Source organism: Terrapene carolina, unplaced genomic scaffold, assembly GCF_002925995.2.
Source record: "Terrapene carolina triunguis isolate 2854851 unplaced genomic scaffold, T_m_triunguis-2.0 Scaffold380, whole genome shotgun sequence".
Classification (NCBI taxonomy): Eukaryota; Metazoa; Chordata; order Testudines; family Emydidae; genus Terrapene; species Terrapene triunguis.
The window spans coordinates 848,112-871,452 of NW_020664731.1; the positions used below are offsets into that span (position 1 = coordinate 848,112).

At 59.3% G+C, this 23,341-nt stretch overlaps 2 protein-coding genes across 2 annotated transcripts in view; one reads left to right on the plus strand and one right to left on the minus strand.

Annotated features, from left to right (window-relative positions):
• The window catches only part of COL18A1 (collagen type XVIII alpha 1 chain), a 120,672-nt gene extending 107,468 nt beyond the window's left edge, over window positions 1-13,204 (plus strand). Inside the window, exons 31-40 of the mRNA XM_029912933.1 lie at window positions 2,385-2,428; window positions 3,070-3,192; window positions 3,541-3,676; window positions 3,837-3,916; window positions 5,577-5,705; window positions 7,444-7,479; window positions 7,585-7,857; window positions 8,608-8,805; window positions 9,382-9,497; window positions 11,288-13,204. Coding sequence (XP_029768793.1) covers window positions 2,385-2,428; window positions 3,070-3,192; window positions 3,541-3,676; window positions 3,837-3,916; window positions 5,577-5,705; window positions 7,444-7,479; window positions 7,585-7,857; window positions 8,608-8,805; window positions 9,382-9,497; window positions 11,288-11,501 — 1,349 coding nt within the window. The 3' untranslated portion in view covers window positions 11,502-13,204. The remainder of the gene's footprint in view (window positions 1-2,384; window positions 2,429-3,069; window positions 3,193-3,540; window positions 3,677-3,836; window positions 3,917-5,576; window positions 5,706-7,443; window positions 7,480-7,584; window positions 7,858-8,607; window positions 8,806-9,381; window positions 9,498-11,287) is intronic.
• A 4,224-nt stretch (window positions 13,205-17,428) lies between these two features.
• The window catches only part of SLC19A1 (solute carrier family 19 member 1), a 44,379-nt gene continuing 38,466 nt past the window's right edge, over window positions 17,429-23,341 (minus strand). Inside the window, exons 4-6 of the mRNA XM_024203105.2 lie at window positions 21,038-21,230; window positions 19,467-19,608; window positions 17,429-17,856 (exon numbers count right to left, since the gene is read on the minus strand). Of these exons, the coding sequence (XP_024058873.1) occupies window positions 17,668-17,856; window positions 19,467-19,608; window positions 21,038-21,230 (524 nt within the window). The 3' untranslated portion in view covers window positions 17,429-17,667. The remainder of the gene's footprint in view (window positions 17,857-19,466; window positions 19,609-21,037; window positions 21,231-23,341) is intronic.

Below are 23,341 nucleotides of genomic sequence, written 5' to 3' on the forward strand. Positions count from 1 at the left end.
TGGAAAAGAGAAGACTGAGAGGGGACATGATAGCAGTTTTCAGGTATTTAAAAGGGTGTCATAAGGAGGAGGGAGAAAACTTGTTCACCTTAGCCTCTAAGGATAGAACAAGAAGCAATGGGTTTAAACTGCAGCAAGGGAGGTCTAGGTTGGACATTAGGAAAAAGTTCCTAACTGTCAGGGTGGTTAAACACTGGAATAGATTGCCTAAGGAGGTTGTGGAATCTCCATCTCTGGAGATATTTAAGAGTAGGTTAGATAAATGTCTATCAGGGATGGTTTAGACAGTATTTGGTCCTGCCATGCAGGCAGGGGACTGGACTCAATGACCTCTCGAGGTCCCTTCCAGTCCTAGAATCTATGAATCTATGAATCCGCAGTGATGTGTGTGCAAGACCATGCTGACTGGGGGGAGGCATAGTTCACTGGTTTGAGCATTGGCCTGCTAAACCCAGGGTTGTGAGTTCAATCCTTGAGAGGGCCGTTTAGGGAACTGGGGTAAAAATCTGTCTGGGGATTGGTCCTGCTTTGAGCAGGGGGTTGGACTAGATGACCTCCTGAGGTCCCTTCCAACCCTGATATTCTATGAAATCACACCATTTGGCAGTCTCAGCAAAGAGACATGGGTGGCTGAGCTTAGGAGCTGTGAACTCCATGTTCCCTGCCTTGTTCAGGACAGACCTGCTCTGAGGAGGCGTCAGGGCTGTGCAGTGAAGGAGGGTGTTGTCTGTAGGACCTGCCTCAATTGTTGCAGAAGTGGAAGGTGTGCCATGAATGAGGCAGGGCTGGCAGAGAAATGATGGTCTAGTGAGGAAGGCAGTTGAATGCTGCCCTGGAGAACTGGATTCTATCCCTGCCTCTGCCACAGAGTTCCTCTGTGATGCTGGGCAAGTCACTTAATAGTGACCACCCATGAAAGTTTGGTTTGTTTATGCGGAGATATAGGCCTGGGTGGCCTCCCTTATGTCAGTCAAAGCAATGCAGAAGGCCCGAACTTAGGCCTTCTGACAGAGGCTCGGTATACTGACCCTTGTGAAGGCCTTTTACAGGGCAAAGCCTGAACAAGACTAAGCTGTACAATTCCCTGCCAAATTCGGTCAAGGGTTATGATCAGAGGAGGGAGGGAGAAGGAGCAATGTGGAAGGGCTCAGTAACATAACCACCGCTTACATGAAGAAATCGCTTCTAGCAAAAGGCCAACTTCTCCCGTAATTCCAGCTAACTGCAAAGCTAGCCAATCATATCTCTTCTTTGGGCGTCCTGTGATAACCCCCTATGCCCTATAACGGTAAAACCCCGGAAAAACAATATGCACCCTGCCGAGAAAAACACCCCAACTGGTGCCAAGTACTGCCCATATTGGAAACCACCCAATATGCACCCAATTCTCGTAAATTGATGGGGGAGGTATTGGGAAAAAGGTACAGACCCCAACTCTTATTTCACGCAAATGACGTATAATTTGTACTATGCTTGCGGTTTGACGGAATAAAAGCAGCCTGCATGCTGTGCTAGGGGTGGCAGTTTTCGGACTGCTACCCCAACGCGTTGGTATGTATTGCAATAAACTGGCCTCAGGCTTGCGTCTGTGAACTAAAATCAATGTGTGGGTGACTTTTTCCATGACATTTACTCCTAATGTTCTGGGGGCCCAACTTGAGACCCTGGGGTGTGAGGTGCAGAAGTGCTGAGTGCTCACAGTTGTGACTGAAGTCAGTGGAAGCTGTGCTGTACAATGCCTAGGTGTCTGAAACTGGACACCCCAAATTAGTGGATACTTTTGACCATAATCTCTTTGTGCTGCAGTTGCCCATCTGTAGAATGGGGATAATACAGCACAATGTGAGCTGAGTGGGAGAGGATAAATTCAGTACTGTTTGTAAAGTACTCGGATACCGTAGTGATGAGCTGCATAGACAAGCTTATGAGGAAATGAATAATTTGGATTCAGAGCAGGGTTTGAACAGGGGGCAGTAAATAAGGCCTGAACAATGAAAAGAAAACAAAATATGGAATAGCTGCTCATCAGGGAGCACCGTCCCACCTGTGCACTGGTTCTGAGGAAACAATAGCATGCCATCATGTCATGAAAGACTATATCCCAATGCACACAAAGGGCAGAGTCATGTTCCCACGGGCAGCCTTAATTCCGGTCTTTCCTACCTGCAGGGTGCTTGACTTTGCACCTTAATAATGTTCTATTAACGGGTTAGAAGGCCCTTGCGGTTGGCGCTAGTCACCCCAGCCCAGCGTGGCGAGCCATTGGTAGCTGTCTGGGGACGAAGCAACGGGGAGAGTCCGGCAGGAAATGTACCAGGACCCTCAGCTGTGGGATTTAACGTCGCCCACTAGCCACTCTTGACTCTGTTCCTGTCTCTTCGCAGGCCAGTTCCCCTATGATCTCAATGAATTTGGTTCCACCTTCCGGGTAAGTGCGTCACCTAGATGTGGGGCTGCCCCCTGGGACTCAGCGGGACTGCTGCCATTGAGGACATTAGGAGCAGGAGCACACGGAGCCTTGGCAGGAGTCACAGGGGGCATCCCCAGCTGTCGCTGCACACGCAGAGCCCGCTGTGCTGTGGCTGCAGGGCAAGGCTGGCGTGGCTCAAGCGCCCAGCTCCAGAGCTGTGACCCCCGGAAGTGAAGCCCGCACTCAGCGTCCCTGAATCTCCGGGTGGCACCGTGTGTTAAGGGCACTTGGCCGTTGGGTGCAGTGTGTTAACGGGCCTTTGCTGAGCTGCTCGCCACTGCCGGAGGCTGAGCACCCCTCGGGCGCCCTGCAGAGGGCAGGCCCGGTAACTTCCTGGAGCCGGCGTGCTCTGCTTGTCTGTCCCCACAGAGCATGCACCACCCAGGCGCTGCAGGGACAGTCTGCACAGCCTTTGCCCAGCCCTCCAGGGCATGGGTCACAGCACCCCTGCCCTCGGGGCTGTGCTTATCCAGTCCTGGCCCATGCAGGCAGCAGGGCGTGGGAAGGAGTTCACAACACCCTGTCCCTGGGGAGGGGGGCGATGGCGATAGGGTTGGGGACATCGGGCAGCCCAGACTAATGTCAGTCGCCTTCGGCAGGGTGAAAAAGGAGATCGGGGGGACCCTGGACTGAAAGGAGAGAAGGGGGAGCCCGGCGAGGGAGGACTGTATGGACCAAGCGTCTCTGGACCTCCAGGTCCTCAGGGCTATCCTGGCCTTCCGGTGAGGTGCCCCTGTTGCAAGGGGATGGGGTTAGGGTGGGCACACCTGGGCAGGGTGATGGAGAGTTTGATGGGGCAGCCAGCACTGTGGCCCTCCCCAGGGGGGTGTCTAAAGGGAGGGGCCAATGTCCCGTGGCAGGGGGATCCCTCAGCCAGATGGGACTGACCACAGAGCCAGCCGGATGCCCAATACCCAGGGAGAAAGGCCTCACAAGGGAGCAGTTCCAGTGGGGCCAGCGAGCGCCTGGCATCCTGGGGGCGGGGGGTGCAGGGGCTGGGGTGCTGTGTGGGGTGGGTTGAGTGGTTGTGTGTCTTAACCTGAAGAAGACTCTCCCTTGTGCATCCCCAGGGTCCCAAGGGGGACAGCATTAGAGGCCTGCCTGGCCCCCCAGGGCCTCAGGGACCCCCTGGCATTGGGTACGAGGGGCGGCAAGGTCCCCCTGGGCCTCCCGGGCCCCCCTCCTTTCCAGGACCCCACAGACAAAGTGAGTATGTGCCCAGGAAGTCATCTCTGTGCCCTTCCCCACGCGCTGCCTCCCCAGGTGTTCCTGCCCCTTGCGTCCCACCCACCCCTACCAGGCCTGAGACCTGCCTGGTTCCTGAGGTGCTAAAGCCCCCTGAGTGCCAGCCTGTTCTTCCTTCCAGCTGTCAGCATCCCTGGCCCACCTGGGCCGCCAGGGCCACCGGGACCTCCAGGGACCAGCGAGTCGTTGACCTCTTCCGGGGTAAGGCAGGGTATGCGGGGAGGGGACAGGTGGCGTGAGCAGTCTGTGAGCAGGGTGCCCAGGACTGCCCAGCAGGGGACAGCAGTCCCGGGGAGGATGGGGGCAGTGCAGTGGGAAGACCCAGACACAAGCCCTAGTAGGAGAGTTCAGAGATCTGCCCCCAGGAGGAATACCCCGGGTGAAGGACAGAGCGGGATCCATTTGGGGGCCCCAGAGGAGCGGGAGAGGCCAGGCTGTAGGGTTGCCAGGGATGGCACTAGTCAGAGAATCAGTGCCCTCTGCTTAGTGCCGGCTGGGCTGGCCGGGGGGCTGCCTGTGGCATGGGCACTGAGCGCAGAGCAAGCAATACCCGCTGCGGGAGCTGGGCTGTAATCCATGACAGCCGGGTCAAGAGGAGAGCCCCGTGGGAAGGACCGGCAGAGACCGGGGGACCAAAAGCCCCATGCCGGAGTGCGCACGGAGCTGAGGGCACTGTGCACGTGAGGGGGATCTGTGCAGACCCGCTGCGTTTATCCAAGAGATGGGGGCGGGGACTGTAAGTACCTACCCCCGGGAGATTCGTGAGCGCAGAGGGCTCTCCAGTCTAGAAGCCCCCCTGCCTGGGAGCTGCAGCGAGAAATGAAGGGCCGATTTTTAGCAGTGAGGAGACTCAACCCTTGGCACAGCTTATCTAGGGAGGCGGTGGGTCCTTCCTGTGTGACTGCAGCGTGGCTGCAAGAGTGTTTCCTCTGCAGTGCCACCCTGTGTCCCAGCGAGAGCCCACTTCTCTGCAGCAGGCCCCGCTGCCCATTGAGAGAGGCAGGTATCCGCCATTCTGCCGAGAAGAGCAGTGGAAGCTGTAGAGCCATGGGAAATACTCAGAGGTGGGAAGAGACAGACAGGGCTGTTCAGTGCAGAGCGGAGACGGGGGGGCGAGGGGTCGTTGTAACTAGATATAAATCAATGACATGGGAAAGGCGAGGCATGAGGCCCTCCTCAGCAAAACAAGGAGACAGCCAATAAGATAGGTGGGCAGCTAATCTTAAACTGACAAAATAAAATTCATTCACTTGAGGCAGAATTACCCTGTGGAACTCAGGGCTACAAGATATTATAGAGACAGAGATGAGAAAAGGATTAGGCCACTGTAGGAACAGCAGCATGGCAAGAATAAGTGTACAAGGGGAATCCGCTCTCATGCCAAGAGATACAGCAGCCACTACATCCCTGAGGTTAGGAAAGAGCCTTCCCCAGGGGCGGGTGATGGCAGAATTGTCCAGAGGAGTTTCACGCTGTTCCCTAAAGCATCTGGCCGCTGTGCTGGCCAGGGCCCTGCTCTAGCACCAGTGCGCTGATGCACCGGGGCAATTCCAGAACACAGGGTATAAAGGGCTGGAGTCACCCAGCAGCCAACAGCCAGCCTCCATTAGGGTTGATCTCTCAGCCCTTTGATGCTGGAGCAATAAGCATGCCAGTGCTCATGTGCCCTCTGCTGCTGAATCCCGTGCAGTCAGAGCCCATTTCATGGCGTTCTCCAGCCTCGCCTCATAGCTGCACTCACACCCGGGGCCAGCGGGAGACAGCCCGTCTCGTACCTCAGTGCTGGACTGCAGAGACTCATCCTGTCATTGAGCCCAGCCCTTTCCTGTGCCATTGCACTGACGCTTGTGTGTCCCAGCAGCTGCGGATCTTGCCAGCATATCAGTCCATGCTGAGCACGGCTCAGGAGGTGCCCGAGGGCTGGCTGATCTTCGTACAGGACAGAGAAGAGCTGTACGTCCGGGTGCGGAGCGGCTTCCGGAGAGTCCGTGTGAGTACAGGGTGGGGCTGATGAACAATGTTGTTACGGGAGGACAGGCTGCTATGTACATACCTGCGTCGAGATCGGTCTGCAGAGCACTGCAGGTGTGCCGGGGCCCAGCCAGGACCAGGTCTCTGCACCTGGCGCTGCCAGGCAAAGGCCCCAGTCCTGCACAGCACATGCCCTACGAGCAGTCCTGTGGAGGGCAGAGAAAGACCCACGGTCAATATGGTTGAGCATGTGTCTCTTGTCAGGATCAGGGCCTACGAGTCCAACCCTGCAGCCTGCTCTGCTCTCACAGACCCCTCATCCTGCAGAGGCCTCCTGGGCATTTCCAGCAGCAGGAGCTGGGCCTGGTGCCAGTCCAGCCATGGGCAGAGGCGAGATCTGAAGACCTCTGACCGTCGAGCTCCTGTATAAACAATGCAGGGTCATCCTGCGAGCTGGGCAGAATGGGGATGAGAAGAGCCCTGGCCATTCTCTGCTGACAGGCTGAATGAGGGCTGAGCATGAGACTGGCACATAGGTCCTTGGGGCTGCCACTTCCAGGAAAGAGCCTCAGAAACCGAGCCTGGCAGTGCCTGTTCTGTGTGCCACGGGGAGCAAACAGCACAGGGGCCATTTCCCATGCATGGGGCTCTCCTAGCGCCCATGGCCCAGCCTGTTCCTGGCGCTCCCTGCACCAGCGTGTGGGGGCCGGGGCAGTTTGATGGGGAGGGCAGGTTGGATTTAGTGCCGCCGCTGCTCCCAGGCGTGGTTTGCCAGAGCCATTGGCGAGAAGGGCACCCCCAGCCCTGTCCCTTGGGGATTAATGACACACAGCTAGTGTGGGGGGTGCCCACGCCAGGCCCTCTGAGCAAACTCATCTGGCTCCCTTGGCTGGGAAGCGGGAATGCCGGGGGCCCTGTCCAGGCTGGTGGGCCGGTTCTGGCGCCTCTGGGCTGCGGGCGAGGCAGACGTTGTTCCCAAGCCGGCACTGGGAGGGAAGCATGGGTTGGATCGTCACAGTGCCGGAACGCCACCCGGCTGTGGGGCTGGCAGAATTCTTCTCTCTGCTCTTTAGAAGCCCTCTACCATCCCCCAGCGTACCAGCACCCCCAGCTCCCCTTTCCGGTCGCTCCTGCTGGAGTCACGCCCCTGGCACTGCTGGGCCACTCACAGCCCCAGATGCTGCTTGCTAAGTAAGCATTGGCAGCCTCTTCTGCCTTCCAGCTCTGGGAGTCTGGCCTCCCACCCGCTCAGGGACACCCCCCACTACTGGGAATCTCCCCCCCACACCCCACCCGCCCAGGGACACCCGCCACACTGGGAATCCCCACACACACACGCCCCACATGCTCAGGGACCCCCACCACCACTGGGAATCTCCCCCCCACACCCCACCCGCTCAGGGACCTCCCCTCCACAGGGACTCTCCCCACATAGTAAGCACATGCTGAGCTGTAGCCCCACGCGTGGGTTTTCTGGCGCAGGCTCGAAGGGGGGTTTGGCTCTGGCCGGTCTGTGGTGAAGCCTGTGCTGTGTGTGGAGCTGAAGCATGCTGCCTGCCCCTTGCTCCTCCACAGAGCCTGGCGCTCTCTGACACGGGGGTGGTCACTGGGCAGCCCGCGGGCCACAGCCGCCCGCCAGCTGCTTTGGAATGGCCCCCAAAATCTTTTCCTTTCCTGACTGTTCTCACTGGTTTGGTGTGGCTGGACCCTGGCTCTACCTGGCCAGAGAGTAATTGAGCCTCCTTGCTTTGTTTCAGCTGGAGGAACACACTTCCATCTCCAGCCCCGGGCTGGTAAGTGAGCCCTTCTTTCTCCCCCCGAGAGCTGTGCGCTCAGGCCCACGGAGCCAGGGATCTGTCCTCCGGCTGGGCAGTGAGCATCGCGCTATCTCATGACAGGACAACGAAGTGTACGACAAGCCGCCAAGTGTCCACTACTCGCATGGCGGCACTGCCTCCTCTGGCTTCCTGCACCCACGCCGAGAGCACAACCCCTCCTCCACAGCCCGGCCCTGGCGAGCGGACGACAGCATCGCCAACCACCACCGCCTCCCCGACCACTCGCCCCACGGCGCCCAGCCCCAGCAAGAGCCATTGGACAGCTTCTCCCCAAATCGCCGGGGGGAGAGCGCCCCCTCTGCCATTCACAGGCACCCTGACTTCCAACCCGCCGTGAGTACTGCCCAGCCACAGCTGCCCCACCCGGCTGCTGCCCCCGCCGAGCGAGAGCAGAGCTGTGCGCAGCCCGAGGAGTTAGTGCCCTAAGCCAACCTACTGCAGTACAACACAGGCACTGTATGGAACGAGGCAGCTGGGCCCAACCTGTCAGAGACTGGGGTGGGGTGTCCCTGGGAAGAGTGAGAGGAAACGGCCCCCCGGGGTGTGCAGTCGCCTGCACTCAGGCTGAGAGCACGCACTAAAGCCAAGGGTCATGCTCAGCTCTACCATGCTCCTAATCCCCACCCACACCCCTTCTTCCAGCACTGTGCCCAGCCTGCCAGCCCTGCCCCGAGGCCAAATGGCTGCTCGGAGCCTGCCAGCCCTGATCCCTGTCAGGCAGATAGCACGTGGGCTGGCAGGAGAGCATGTGGAGAGGCAGGGACGCTACAGCACTCGGCTGGTTCTGGGGGTGCTGCCATTACTGGCTGGGCACACCAAGGATATCAGTGACCATTCCCTGCGTCCATGGGAGCATGCTGCAGAGATGCTGCTGGTAGCATTGGAGGAGGTGACCTCTGTGAGGAGCTACGTTGGAGCTTTCCCTGGAGCAGGCGCTGTTGCCTGCTCCCCATCTGCGGCAGTCTCTGCATGGCACTGGGAGGACACGACTGGTGGGTGGGGGCAGTGGCTCTGTGGGTGAGGGCAAGATGCCGATCGCCACTGGCCACAGCACGTCGGGTCCTCTTTGTCTTCTCGTTCCAGCTCCACCTGGTGGCGCTGAACGCCCCGCTGAGCGGCAGCATGCGTGGCATCCGTGGAGCTGACTTCCAGTGCTTCCAGCAGGCCCGGGCAGTCGGGCTGATGGGCACGTTCCGAGCCTTCCTGTCCTCCCGGCTGCAAGACCTGTACAGCATTGTGCGCAGGGCCGACCGGAGCGGAGTGCCCATCGTCAACCTCCAGGTACGCGGTGGGAGTGTACACACCCTGGGCTTAGCCTGTTAGCACTCGGAAAGGCTGGCTGGAGCACGGGCCTCTGGTAAAGGTGGACTGCACTTCTGTTCTCCAGCTCTGCCCCCACTGGCAGCACTGCTGGGGGCCTGCAATGCTGCTGAGCCCTGGGGCAGTTTGGTGCAGGCAGCGCATGTGTGGGAGTGCCAGCCCCACTGCATATGTGGCCCAGACCTCCACAAGCACAGGCCAGTGTGCAAGCGACGCATGCTGCAGACGCGAGTGCTGCCGTGCTCAGTGCAGCAAGCCCACCGTCAGCGCTTGGGGCGCAGGGCCTGATCCGACAAGTGGCGCTGAGCGCCCACAATGGTAGATGGGGATTGGGGCGCTTAGCACCTCTCAGGAAGCATGGGAGCCTCGTGCAGCCCATGGGCAGCCCCGCTTCCCGACGGCCGTCTCTGCTGAGTGCCGGAGAGGCTGGGCTCCCGCGCATCCCTTGCGGGGAGTGGGGCTCTGGTTGGTTTGTCGCATGCGCTTTCCCAGCAGACACTATTGCTGCGGTGCTGTGACTAGTTTTTCCTCCCAAAGGATGAAGTGCTGTTTAACAATTGGGAGGCGCTGTTCTCGGGCACAGAGGCTCAGTTCCGAGCTGGTGTTCGCATCCTCTCGTTTGACGGAAGAGATGTACTGAGAGACTCTGCGTGGTAGGTGTCGCAGAACGGCTGCCTCCTGCCGCTGCAGGGAGTGACCCATTGCTGTGCAACTGCAGGGTCCCCATGGCACGGGGGTCCCTTTCGGGCTGGCATTGAAGGGGACGGGGTTTCATGATTCCCAGCCAGCACCACGTGAGGCAAGTAAATGCCATGGGGAGAAGCTGCTGGCTCTGCCAGGAATGATCTGTCTGCTGTAGGAACAGTGCATGTGAGAATGGCTTGTTAGCCTCCCAGGGCAGGTGCTGGGCACAAGGCCACCTCCTGGCTAAGTGCAGTGTCAGGTACTGCGGTTAGCCTGTGTGCTAGGTGGTTCTGGGCCCAGTTCCCACAGGCTTGGACTGCATGTTGCTCCCCGGATCTGCCCTGCGTGCGGGGAAGCAGAGCCGTGATAGCTAGTGGGGGGAGATGACTCCTGCGAGGTGCCCGCAGTCACCAAGCTGGGCAGGGGGGCAGAACCTTTGTGTAACCAGCAGCAACCGGTAACAGGGGCAAGGAAGAGTGAGGGAGCGGATCTCCTTGGTCTGGGTGTTGTGAGTTCTCTGGCTAGTGCCTCGGTCTTCCTGGCTCAAACAGGGCCACGTGAACTCTGGGCCAGCCTTCCTGCCTGGCTAGCACGGCCTTGTCCAGCCAGCCAGGCTCCCCTGTGTGTGGGAGAACTGCCAGGCTGAGGGAGCTCACCGGGCCGCATTACTCAGGGCCTATCTTGGCTTTGTTTGTGGGAATGGAGGGATTTGCCAGGTTGCTGTCCTGGGGGGTTGGATGTGGTGGGGGCTCCATGCGAATGAGTGACACACGCTGAGCAGGGGGTCTCCGTGCTGGGCTGCTCTGGAAACTCCGGTTTTCCAGCCTCCCTCCCCAGGGCAGGTTTGATCCCGTCCCCCCTCCACACAGTCGCGGTCATCGTGGGGTTTTGTGTTTCATTGCCACCCAGGAAGCTGCAGGGAGGGAGCACTGGTAGCTCCGGCCTAGCCTGCTGCTCCTGCAAGGGAGGTGTAGCGGGGTGGACACCCGCTCCTGCCTGAAAGGGCCTGAAACAGCCCTGGGAGAAGGCTGGGGCAGGGAAGGCTGAGCTGATTCGGGGAAAGTGGCTGCAGCTGGGGCCATGCCCCAAACAGACTCAGCTGGCCCTATAAAGGCTGGGGAGCCAGGCGCGCAGACAGTCTCTCTCTGAACGCAGAGAGAGAAGGGCCTGGCTGCAGGGAGCTAGAGACAGAGTACCTGAGTGCAGCAGGGCTGCGGAAAGGCTGAGGAGCTGGGGAGCTCCAGCCTGGAAAGCCCCAGGCTGCTGCCTAGCATTGGGCCAAGGGGTACTGGGGGTTGCAGAGGGCAGCCCGGAGGTAGGCCAAGGCAGCAGGTCCAAACCCAACCTTGCCAGTGATGAGTGGCTGATACTGCAGTCTGCCCCGGGCGTGGGGCTAGATGGTGACTGGCAGTAGCCTTATTCTGAGGCGAGGTGGGGTTAGTGGGTGAGGGTTCCCCTGGGAGGGGAGACCCAGCGTGTGGGGGTACTGCCAGGGGGCAGCACCCAGAGCAAGGGACACCGGGGTCCTGGGAGGGACACAGGAGCCAGCAGAGGACAGGGTGGATCACCGGCCTGCAGAGGGCACTCCGGAGGCTGGATTGAGCTGATTCCCCAGACCAGCAGGAGGCGCCACAGGGGTGAGTCCGACCCCTTACAGGAGACCAGGGGTTGGTTGGGGGGGGTCTCTTGGCAAACTGTGCCACTCCAGCCGTTGCTCGTGCCCATGGGCTTGGCAGTGAGCTGTTGCCTTGTGTTGCAGGCCTCAGAAGAATGTCTGGCACGGCTCTGACACCAAGGGCCACCGGCTCACAGAGAGCTACTGCGAGACATGGAGGACGGACGATGGCGTGGTGACAGGCCAAGCCTCCTCGCTGGCCTCGGGCAAGCTCCTGGAGCAGAAGGTGAGCAGCTGCCAGAACACCTTCATCGTCCTGTGTATTGAGAACAGCTTCATGACCTCTTCCAAAAAGTGACCTGCCCCCGCCCGCGCCTCGGAGCACAGAGAGGAGGGACCCCAACGGGGCAGCCGCTTCCCCCTTCACACAGCCATTCCCAGAGAAGCAGATGAAAAGCCAAAGAGTGTTGAGTTAGTTTGAAACGCCAGCCTGGTGCTGGCCGGCATCTGGAGGGCTGAGCCGGCTGGCTGTACTGGCCATCTCCTCATCTCCGGTGTACACGCAGTGGGTCTCTCTCTTTTAATCCCTCTCATATTTAACCAGGTTAGTTGTATTCTTGGGTGAACTCTCCTTGGTTCCCTGTTTTTCCCCCTTGCTAGGACAGTCGTCACAGGGAGGGCCCCGTGGTCCCCACGCGGGGTGCCGGAGCACGAGATGCTCTTCGCTGAGATGGGGAGGCCAAGCGGGAGAGCTGGCTGCACGGCCAGTCCTTGTGCTGTGGGGTGGGTGACGGCCCCAGCTGGGCAGCACTCTGGTCTCGTTAGCAGTCGGAGCAGTGCAGGCTGTCACCAGCTCAGCTCTACTGCTCGGTCTGTGACATCCCAGGGCTTGCTGTCTGTCGCTGGCCGTGCACCCTGCGGGGGCTCAGCTGGGTGAAAGGCCCTGAGTCTCTAGCTGTGTCCCTGTCTGCAGGTTGGCTTCCCCCTCAGCTTGGTCTGATAGCCCCTGGCTTCGCCTCCCTTCCTCCATCTGTTCCAGGGCAGCTGGAGTGGGACCAGGCCCCCAGCCCCAGGTGCCTCTCAGCTGGCAGTGGGGTTCCTGCTGGCGGAGCCCTGCTTCCCACAGTGGGTGGCGAGAAGTGGGTTCCTCCCATGGCATGGGTAAGCTGTTGGGGGTAGTACTTCAGGAGCTGCCGGGGGGGGCGGGCTGTTCTTTGAAAACAGAGTCATTTCCTTGTTGGAAGAACCAAACGGGTTAGTTATAAGAGGAAAGTCAAATGGAGGCCAAATCCCCGCCCCAACTGTTCTGTGCAGTGTCTTCCCCATTGCAGGACACTGGCTAGCTGAGGGGGGGTGCCCTCCCCACACCTCCACTGGCTAGCCCAGCCGATCCACACCAAACCCTGGCCAACATGTGCCTTACTCTGGTTAGGGACAAGGGAGAGCAATGCATGCGCTGATGAGGGGAATGAATGTACTCTCCTTTGCTTGGGGGTGGGGGGAAGGGGCATTTCCTTGAGTACCAGAGGGCAGATTAAAAAGTACCTGTTCTAGCAATACTGGGTGTCAGGGCCAGGAGGTTTTGTGACCTCCATGAGCATTATGGGGTGGAGATGCTTCTTTGCTGCCATAAAACCTGACTTCCAGAGGGAGCCCCAGCCCATGACAGGCAAGTTTGAATGTTAGGAGAACGTCTGGGTGTGGGATTTAAGGTCCCATACTGCAGCTGAGCATCATCAGCTCCAGGAGAATGTCCCACCTCAAAGCCAGAAGCCTTCCACACACGTCTATGCTCCTCGTGTACCATCCTTGTGAAGCACTAATGTCTAAAGGATTTTTTTAATCAGTTTTGAAAATCTGAGGTGCTACATTTTTAACTAGCTTCTTATTGTACTGAAATTACCATAAAGGCTGTGCAAGTCACACAATTCCTGTTTCTTATTGTCTACTGTATTTGTGTAATTAATGCAATTTAAAGCCTGTGGATTTTTGTTTTTTTGTCAGTTGTGTTCTTTAAACCGTTTTCTAAAGGCACTGAATAAAGGAAAGTCTCCTCTTGTACTCCCAGTCATTTGGCTGTGAAGACAGATGTACGGGTGTGAATGCACGGAGCTAGCCCTTACGAAACGCAGACAGAAGGTCAGAGGAACACCTGCATGAAGATCTTCTGCAGTGTCTCATTCTGGTTTCTATTGGAGTCTGGCTGACACCCTGAGACAGGAGATTTCCTATCCCTTCCAGAATCTGTCACCATTAGGGCCCTACCAAGTTCACGCCTGTGAAAAACACATCACAGGCCATGAAATCTGGCTGTTTAGGGGAGTGGGGCTCCTATCACATGCCGGACTCCAGCGGCTGGGCTGGGCTGGGCTGGCTGGGCTGGGTAGGGCTTTCCTCTTCCCCTGCAGAGGCCACTCTCAGGGCTGGGACCTGGCTGGCTGGGAGCCCAGCTCTGAAGTCTGTGCAGAAGTGAGGGTGGGCTGTGGAGTCAGAGCAGTTGTGGAGCTGACACTGCCCATGCAGAGAAAGAGAAAGTCCCGTCCCTCCCCAGCCCAGCCGGGACTAGCAGCTGTCAGTCTTGGCATTTCTTGTGCCATGTGAATGCTTGGGAAGCTGAGACCCCCGGGGCTGTGCAGTGCAGGTGGAACGCTGGCTGGGCTCTGGGGCTGGCTGGGGGAAGAGCCCAGCATCCGCGTAGCATTGGCGTCGCTGCCCCTGATCTGCTGTGCTAGCAGCTGATTCCCCAGCTCCATGGTCACAGGCTGAGGGAAACAAGTTACCCAAGGGGTGGCAGTGAGGCCCCAGCCCAGCTCCAGCTGTGGCGCTCCCCATGGGAAGGTGGTGTGTCAATAACTACCGAGCACAGGCCTAGCAGAATCAGTGTTGGTGTGAAATCCAGCCCCGCACCAGCTCGCTGCTTCCCCTTTTGGCTGCCAGGCACAGGTAGCACAGTGCCGGATGGGACCTGGCTGGCCAGGCCCCCGGGCTGTGGGTCAGACACGCCCCTAGCACTGCGCTTCTGGACAGAGCCCCAGGCCGCTGCATCCCTAACATTGCAGTGCTGGCCAGAGCCCCCATGTCCCTAGTGCTGCGGTGCCAGATGGAGCCCTGGGCCCCCAGTGCCGTGGTGCCGCACAGTCTCACACAACAGGCTGCAGCAATTGTCCAGCCTGGGTTAGGAAAGTGACTAGCTGAACACCTGGGAGCTAAAGGCAGGCCCTGAAATCCCAAAGAGGGTGATGGATCCTGGCGGTGCCTGGTGCCTCCCAGCCACGGGGGCTGTGGCCATGCACTAGGCTGTGGGCCAGTGCTGGTGCCCAGCTGGGAGGGAGCAGCAGGTGGTGGGCAGAGAACAGGGCTGGAGCTGTTCTGGGGAAAGGGCCTTCTTTGGGGGGGCGGGGGGCTAGATGAGCAGGGAGTTGATTCCTCTTTCATCGGGGTGACCCCCCGAGCCTGCCCCTGTGTACTGGGACTGATGGTACCCTGGGGCTGGAGCAATCGCACACGGGGCCTGCGCTGGCCGAGCCAGGCAAGATGGTGTGCAGGGGCTGGCCTGGCTGGGAGCGACCGTGTTGGGGGGCCGGGGTAGAGTCCAGGCTGCAAGCAGGCTCCTGGGATGCCCTGACCTATGTCCGGCCCCCAGGGCCCTTGCCTGCTGGCAGCTGACTCAGAGTTCAGCTGGTACCAGGCACTTGGATGAGAAAAGGGCTGCTGCTGGCTGCCCTCTCCAGTGTGGCTAGCAATGCACCCTGGGGATAGGGGCGGGAGCCAGGCAGAGCCTTTTCAGCCAGCATCCCATCACGGGTGCGGGGGAGGGTGGGACACGGAGCCTAGCACTGCCAGCACAACAGCCCTCATGCCAGGCTGGACTTTACACAGGACCAGCTAAGCAACAGAGCTGAGGCCCTCAAAGCCCCCCTGCTAGGACACTGTCCTGCGCTGCGCCAGGCCTGAGTGGGGGCTGCCGGCCACACAAGCCCAGGGGCTCAGCAGTGCCTGGGCCCAGTGACATGATGTGGGCGGGTAGGACAGAGAGGCCTAGTGATTTGCTGTGCTTTTCAGGCCTGCCCTGTGCATGGGCTTATCTGGCCTGCCCGGCGGCAGGAAGAGCCAATGCAGGGGCACAGCCAGCATGGCATCCACCCACAGCAGGCGACAGAGAGCCAGCCTCTGGGGCTACACTGCAAACACTACATTTCAATGGTTTACAGGGCATCCAGCCCAGGGTCTGACCCAGAAGTAAACTGACTGATTGTACATTCCCGGGTCTCTCTTCTGAATGCCTGTGGCACGCTGGTGAGTAAGGGCAGTGTAATGTCTGTAGTAGCCCTGGCTGAGGCCTTGGCTACTCATTGTTCGTATGTGTCAAAGTCAGACCAAACACAGGGTGAAATGGGTTTTTCTCCCAGGCAGCCACCTACCTGTCTCCAGTGTAAATGGAGCATTAGGGACTGGAAGTGTTACATACAAATCAACAGGAACCTGGCAGCCTCTTGTCACAGGGTCACTGACCTTTGGGCGCCATCCACAGCCTGCCATGTTGGGCCCAAGCATTTTGCCCTCTGTGCAGGTCCTGGCCGGGAGCCTGGCCAGCCAGGCTGGACCAGCCTCTTGCAAAGTCTCATTGGTCAATCAGATTTCAGGCGGCGCAGCGTCGTTTTACTTTTGTATGCGTGTAACCCCGTCTAGCTTTATTCAACATGTGGTAGCGCTTAGCCCTGGGACAGTTTGTTACTAAACGTGGTTTACATTCATGATGAGCCAAGGGGGTGCACTAATGGAAGGGTGGGTACAGCTGCCCCTCTGAAGCTAGCAGGCTGTGTATTGGCTCTTTAAAGCAACAAAAGAACCTTACTACCGTGTGAGCGTGTGCAGTAAGGGGCCTGGCCGCTGCCGGGAGATGTTGCTGGGGAATTTGGGAGTTGGGGGGTTCACAGTTTAAGGCACGGTTTAGATTGGCAGAGCCCTGCAGCGTTTGCTGGCATGGCTGGGAGCTGGAACGCAGCTTAGCAGTATTAAAACGCTCCCTGGCTGAGATTGAGGCTGGTGGGGAGGGGAAGGGTAACGACATCACGCACAAGGCGGGGCGCCCCAGCAGATTGTCACAGCGGGGTATCTGCTCCTGGCCATGTGCACAGAGGGCAGCACGTGGGCGTGAGCCGCAGCACTGCCCATCAGGGCACAGGCTGCTGTGCGCCACTCTCCAGCACACAAGGGTTATGGCCCCAGTGGCCACCGCTGCACCACGGTGCAGGCTGCAGACCCGAGAGGAGCACAGTGGCTGAGGGCAGCAATGGGCCCCCTCGCTCCGTGCTGGGCTGGAAAGGGCTGCCAGATGCCTCCCCGCACTTACAGCCGCCTTCCCCCCGCCACAATCTGTTACAGTCAGCTGATGTGTGCCAGGCAGGAGGGCACAGCTCACCTGCCCCTCTCAGCCCAACCCAGCGATACAGCCCAGCCCCCACCTTGGGCGAGGAGAGCCAACCACGGTCCCGCTTGGGTCGAACCTCCCTGGCCGTATGCAGTATGGGCCACAGTTATGCCACAAGGCCCCGGGTTAGTGCAAGGACTTTCCAGCCCCGTAGTACAGGGCAAGGCTGCTCTGTGGGCCATGCTGTAAAGCTACGGAGCCATGTGTGGGGAGGGCCTGGCTGGCCCTCCTGGTGCGGCCGTAGATTCAACGCCAGAGGGTCAGATGCTTTGTGCAGAGGGGCCCAGGGGAGCCGGCGTGGAAGCGGCTGGCTAGGGCAGTAGCAGCTGCAGTGGCTGCACAGGTGCCATTCAGACAGTTGCTGAAGCAGTGCATTGGCGGGGGGACGCATCGGGTGAAGTGCTCCAAGCCCCAGAGCCTGAAGACAGGCGATTACACGGGACACTCAGCTTTCACTACGAAGAGCACACTTCTAGCCTTTGTGGAGCAAAGCTGGAACACAGGACCCATGAGGGCTGACACCAGACGCAAAGAAAAGAGCCTCAATGGCTTGTTTTAGCAACATCTCGGGTGTAGTCCCCTCCTCATGTTCTGGGAGGAGCCTAAGGTGAGTTTGGTACGCTTGGCACAGGTCACCCCGAATGAGTGTGTGTGCGCGCAAGTGTCTATTGGGAAAACCCGGCCCAGGAACCGCGTCAGTAATGGAGCTGTGTCACTCAAAGCAGCAGCCCTGGGGCCAGGCCTGGCGCTGGGATGGGATCTCCGGGTTTGCGCCGTTCTGTCCTCAAAGGCCGTTCTTAACACTGGGGTTTGCATGGTGCAGCTTCTGTCAGCACTGAGGCTGTGATGGGAGCGGCGGCTCTGCCAGCAGTGGCAGTCTGGGGACCAAGGGTGCGCACAGCCCTGGGGATTGGTGGCCCCTACAAGCTAGGATAGGACTGCAGCCCCACCCTGGCCTGCGCTCCTTGCTTTCTCAGGTGCACATTGACACTGTGAGGAAGGTGAGAGGACCGTGGCCAGCCATTCCCTGGGACTATGATGGGCTGGGGTGTGCACACAGGCCACTCCCTCGGGTCTCCTCTCCCAGATGCACTCAGATGTGCACGCTGCCCGGCTCCGAGCTCCTCTCCTTCCCTGGTGCCTCCTCAGCAGGGCTGCCGAGCTCCTTGGCGAACGCCGGCTCCTGCGGCACCTTGCGCCGGCGGTGCGTCACGGCCACACACACCGCTGCCCCCAGGTACACCACTGCCAGCAGTGTGAAGTAGGCGAAGTACACATAGAACTGAAGGGGAGAGAGAGCACACGACACCAGAGCCCAGGTTAAACCCACAGCCTGCCCCCCCTCAGTCAGCCAGCGCTGCCCTGCCTTGCTGGCTTACACCAAGGGGTTAATGGCAGCTGGGGACAGGGCTGACCCCCCTCCCCCACCCTTCCCCCCTGCACTTTCTGTACCCAGCAGCAGGTAGCCACTTAGCTCCCCGATAACGGCTGTATGATTGGGGGGCACAGCTGCACTGGGGCTTGGAGGAGCGGAAGGGAGCTTGGGGCAATGGGGGGAGGCAGCGGGGGCCAGGGGCAATGGGGGGATGTGGAGGCCAGGGGAGGCAGCAGGGGCCGGGGCACCATTTTCCCTAAGGCTGGCCCTGTCCCCACGCTGAAGGCTGGACCCAGGGGAGCAGGGAGTGGGCTGAGGGCAGTGAGGGATGCTTTACTGGCAAGGATGAGAGGCTAGAGTGCAACCCCCATCTTTGACCGCCGAGGCTTTGGGGCCTGCTGGGAAGAGCAGAGTTGCACTCCAGCTGAAGGACACAAGAGGAGCCCAGGTGTGGCAGAAGATGCTGGCGTGTGATATGTGGGGGTGTCATGTCATGGGATTTTAAGGACTACGTACACGGGACTGATAACTAGACCGTTTGGGGAGTTATGTTTTGGAAAATGTGCACAAGGTTTTTGTAACAAACCAGCCCCAAGGAGGGGTACTACCAAGGCAAGACAGCCTAGTGTGGAGTCCTTGCGTTACCTGAGAAGGAAACTGAGGCAGGCACACTAGTCATGCCATGGCCTGTCACAAGAGGGTGCTCCAGGTGGCTCTGTGACAGGGACACTGTTAAATTGGCCCAAACAACCTTAACTTTGCCCCTGTCCAGCCACCAACCTCCCAACAGCCCCCTACTAGGCAGGGTGCTATATTTCCCATCAGCCATTTCCCCAGTGAGTTGCTCCTAAGCACGTGTTCATTTCCCAGGGCTTGGGGAACTGGGCAGCCTTCGGGCTCGGCTCCCATTTGGGAAAGTGAGCAGCAGAGAGGCACAGACCTGGCTCCACGGGCAATGTATGAGCAATCCCCGTCCAAGCCAGCCAGGGCACTGGTCCCGCTGCACGCTGGGTTCGAGGCTGTTTCAAAGGCTTTGCTGGGGCTCTAGGGCTGACTCAACCACTCCCCGAATGCCGCTACGTCAGCCCTGAATGCACACTCAGGGGCGGGGGGGGGAGCAGCTGTTTGCAGCTGAGCTTGTAGCAGGCGCTTCCCTAACAATGGGGAAGGGGCAGGGAGGAAGCCAGGCGAACGTTGTCATGAGCTAACTTGGCCTGCAGCGCCATCTGGCAGGGGCCAGCTCAAGTGCAAAAGGGGTTTCAACATGATATGGGTCTAGGGCGGGCACAATAACCAGCCAGGGCAGAGCCAGATGGCAAACCAGGCGAGCAATACAGACCACTAGTCACACCCCTGCCCTGCGCTGCCCGCCCATGGGCTACTTTCATGGCTGTGGGCAGTTTCCCTTATCCTGCCCAACCACCAAACAGCCCTGCCATAGGCTTCTCGGCCTGGGCCAATCCGACCCACTCGGCCTCCTGAGTGGCTCCCCACTGGCAGCCGCGCAGCCCCCTTACCTGCGGATGCACGGAAAGGCCCAGGCCCCGCTTGTCTGATATGATCATGGTTATGATGGTCTTCAGGACGGTGGCAAAGAAGGTGTTCACGCCAAACACCAGGGCACAGAGCTCTTTGGAGAGGGAGGTGGCAATCTGGAAACTGCCATCAAAGCGAGAAGAAAGCAGTCACTCAGCGTCTGCATCTGTCTGACAGCAAACGTACAGCCAGTGCCACTATCGCCCTGCCCCTGCCGGAACCTGCGGGGGCTACACCAGCTGACTCTGGCCCGGCCGAGGAGATCCGTCCCCATGTGCATGTGACGTGTCCGTCTGCCTGTGCTCTGACAGCGCGCTGCCCTGCCGGCTGGCTGTTCTCCCAGCTGCTCACAGCCGAGCTGTGGTTTATAAAGCAGGGGTAGGAGTTCCTGGCTAGGGCCTGTGCGATCCATTGGGATCTCTACGAGAGGCACAGGGTGGGAGTTACCAAACGCCTGGTTACAGGAGCGCTCAAGGGGCCCCGAGTCTCAGGCTAGGTCTACACTACCAGCCTGAATCGGCGGGTAGAAATCGACCTCTCGGGGCTCGATTTATCGCGTCCCGTCGGGACGCGACAATCGATCCCCGAATCGACGCTCTTACTCCACCAGCGAAGGTGGGAGTAAGCGCCGTCGACAGGAAGCCGCAGAGGTCGATTTTGCCACCGTCCCTACAGCGGGGTAAGTCGGCTGCGATACGTCGAATTCAGCTACGCTATTCGCGTAGCTGAATTTGCATATCTTAAATCGACCCCCCCCTGTAGTGAAGACGTAGCCTCAGAGGATGCGCTCACTCAGCACCTCCCAAAATCCCACCCCCAGGCCCTGAGGAAATACGCCACACACAGTTCCTAGCATGCCCACCTCCTGCCTTAGGCTGGCAGAGCCCAGCACTGCGTCTGAATGTGCAGTGCCTGTGGCCCACTGTCACCAGTGGGCTTCCCTCTGCCACTTCAGCCTTCGGGGCGGCAGACCTGCCCACTCCACACCAGGGCAGTTGGAGCCCATCTAAGCCCTAGAGGCTGTGCTGAGGGAGTGCTGCAGGCCTGCCTGGGGCTCCTGCAGGCTCCAGTTCCAGTGTGCTTTGGGCTGAAGAGAGTGGTGCTGCTGTACCCGCACCCGTAAGGGGCTGGAGAAGGCAGGTGCCATGCGAGCACAGCAGTGACCGGCCTTAGCCTCAGGCCTGGACCAGTCAAGGGCCGGGGGTTGGGATGTACATCACTGGAAACGGTCCCACCTACAACTCACACAAACCCCATGCCACCCAGCCCCACTAGGTACTGCACCAACGTGGAGAGCAAGGGTCAGCAGGCCTCTCTGGATGTGGGCTGAGGTGCCCCACCGGAAAGCCCAGGCTGCATGGGCCCTGTCTCCTTGGTGGAGGGGGAGCCCAGCCCCCAGGCGCAGCTCAGGGCCAGTCGCCAATCCTTCACTGCAGCACACATTCTCTGCCCTCTGACACCAGCTCACCCGCTGGGGGAGTGGCTGACCCGGCGTCCAGATGTGTCCCTGTTACTAGTGGGGGACCCAGCAGAGCGAGACACCCCAACTCACATGGCTATGGGGACCAGGAACTGGTAGGAGCCCCTGAACAGGATGTAGGCCCCGTAGCAGAGCCAGATGTTGCTGGTGGTGCTCATCAGCAAGAGCAGCCCAGCCTGGAATGCCGTCACGCCGCCAATCACCAGTTCCGACCACAGCGCCCAGCGGATCTTCACATAGCCCGCAGTGAAGGCAGTGATGGCACCTGGGGAGACAAGGCGTCAGTGACTAAAGGCTGCCTGCAGGGTAGGGCCCGTGCCTGCGGCAGGAGCCTGCCTGGCTGCACTTGGTGCAGTGGTGCCAGGACGTAATCCAGGGCCACACGGAGATGGCAGCACGCAAGGAACAGATGAGTGCAGCTGGGCCTCTGTAAGCTCACCACTCACATCCCTGTCTGCCCCAGCGAATGAGCACCAGTCACTCTGCCATGGACTGCCCTACCAGCCCTGGCTCTGCCCCTCAAGCTCTGCCTTTCCCGTGGGACACACTCACTTGGCAGGCACCAGCACTGCTGTGAGCGTGGAGCTGCGGAGAGTCTGGGGGGCTGTGCTGAGGTGCTTGTGGCCTGCCATGCAGCCATCTCCACTCTCTGTCACCTCCCTTCAGCCAGCCTACGAGCCCCTCAATGCAAAATGGCAGAGTCGTCACTTCTCTGCCAGCAACTCCTCCAGGCCTGACAAACTCACTGCACCCAACACACTGCTCTTCTAGGACTGATCCAAAAAGTATGTTGTGAGGGCTCAAACGAAAGTGCTGACACACTGCTCGCTAACGCCACTGTGAAATGCATGTACTGACACTAGTAAAGGAAGCGTGTGCTGAATCATGTATTAAAGTCTGTACCAAGGCCAAGTGGCCAACCCGGGCTTCTGCCAGACACAAGCATGGCTAGTCCCTGTCCCTGATGGACAGCAACAATGCAAGCCCCACTGCCATGTGACGTCAACAGGAAAAGCAGGCTGACGTGAAAGCAAGGGGGAACCTCACCCGAGGACAAGCAATGGGGGAGAAGCGCTTTATGAGGGGCTGCACTTCAGAAGGGGCATCTCCAAGGGTTACTGGCCTGTCAGAGGGAGGGAAAAGGACCCCTGGCTCATCCGTCACTGAGGATACTAGCGGGACATGTGGGCTCGTGCTGCGGGGCGGTTGCTCGAGGTGAGAAGTCGCTGTAGACAAGGAGTTTAGCCTGACAGAGTGAAGTTTAGACTCTAAGAAGCGTGTTATCCCCTTTGTTTTACACATAACTTGGTGTTCCTATTACCGTTGCTCTTAAAGCTTAATCTTCGTAAATAAACTTGCGTGTGTTGTCACTGTGACTAGATCTGTGCTGGTTGTTCTGAAGGCCTGATCCTGAGCTGTGCCAGTCAAGCTGTGCGCACACTGTCTCTTCGGGGACAGCTTACCTGGTCATTTCTGAGCGTGGCAGTGACAGGGGCTGCATGCTGCAGGGAGCGCACTGAGGACTCCGGGCTTGCTGTGTGTCTGTCACTAGCCGCAACAGAGGGGGCGAGTGTGCAGAGACCTGGTAGTCAGTGCTTGTCTGTGGCCACAGGCTGGAGGTTTCAGGGAGCAGAGCTACACAGGCACAGACAAGACTGCTTCCTGCTCAGGGCAGGTGGTGGTGAGGTCTCTCACAACCCGGGGCACCCCTCAGGAGCACCACACAGCCACCTCAGCCCCCTGCAGCGTCCAGATGGGTCCTATGGGGTGCATGGCCCAAGTATCATGAGGGTAACAGGTGTGAGCTATTGCAAGCCCAGGAGTTTTAACTCAGAGAGAGTCCCTGGGAGGATGGTCAGTGGCTAGGGACGCTCCCTGGCTAAGTGCTTTCCCAACCTGCTGCTGCATGCGCAGGCCCAGCTTTACCTCTGCACCCTCCAGAACCAACTGTGATACAGCCCCAGAGCTCTGGCTACAGCTGGAGCTGTGAGACTGACTCAGGGCAGGCCTCCCTTCCCCGCTCACTACAGGCTGCTAAGCCAGGCATTCTTCGGCTGAGTGCAACAGGTCAGACAGCTTCCGTGCTGCAAAATTCAACAGTGAGTTCAGTGCTCATGAAAATGGAGGCTAAGCTCTCCAGTCTGGGGACAGGCCCAGTGCAGGCAGATGCTCTGCGTGCTCCTGCACTCGGCCCGTGGCTACATGGGAAAGCTGCACCCATGTAACAACAGGGGAGATGGCAAACTCGTTTAGTTAAATGGGCGCAAACCCCTTGGGTGGACACTGATTTTGGGTTAAATTTGGGGTCTAGTTTACGTCAAGGAGGGACAGATTTAAACGGCTCTTAAACCCAAATCGGAGCATCCACACGGGTTG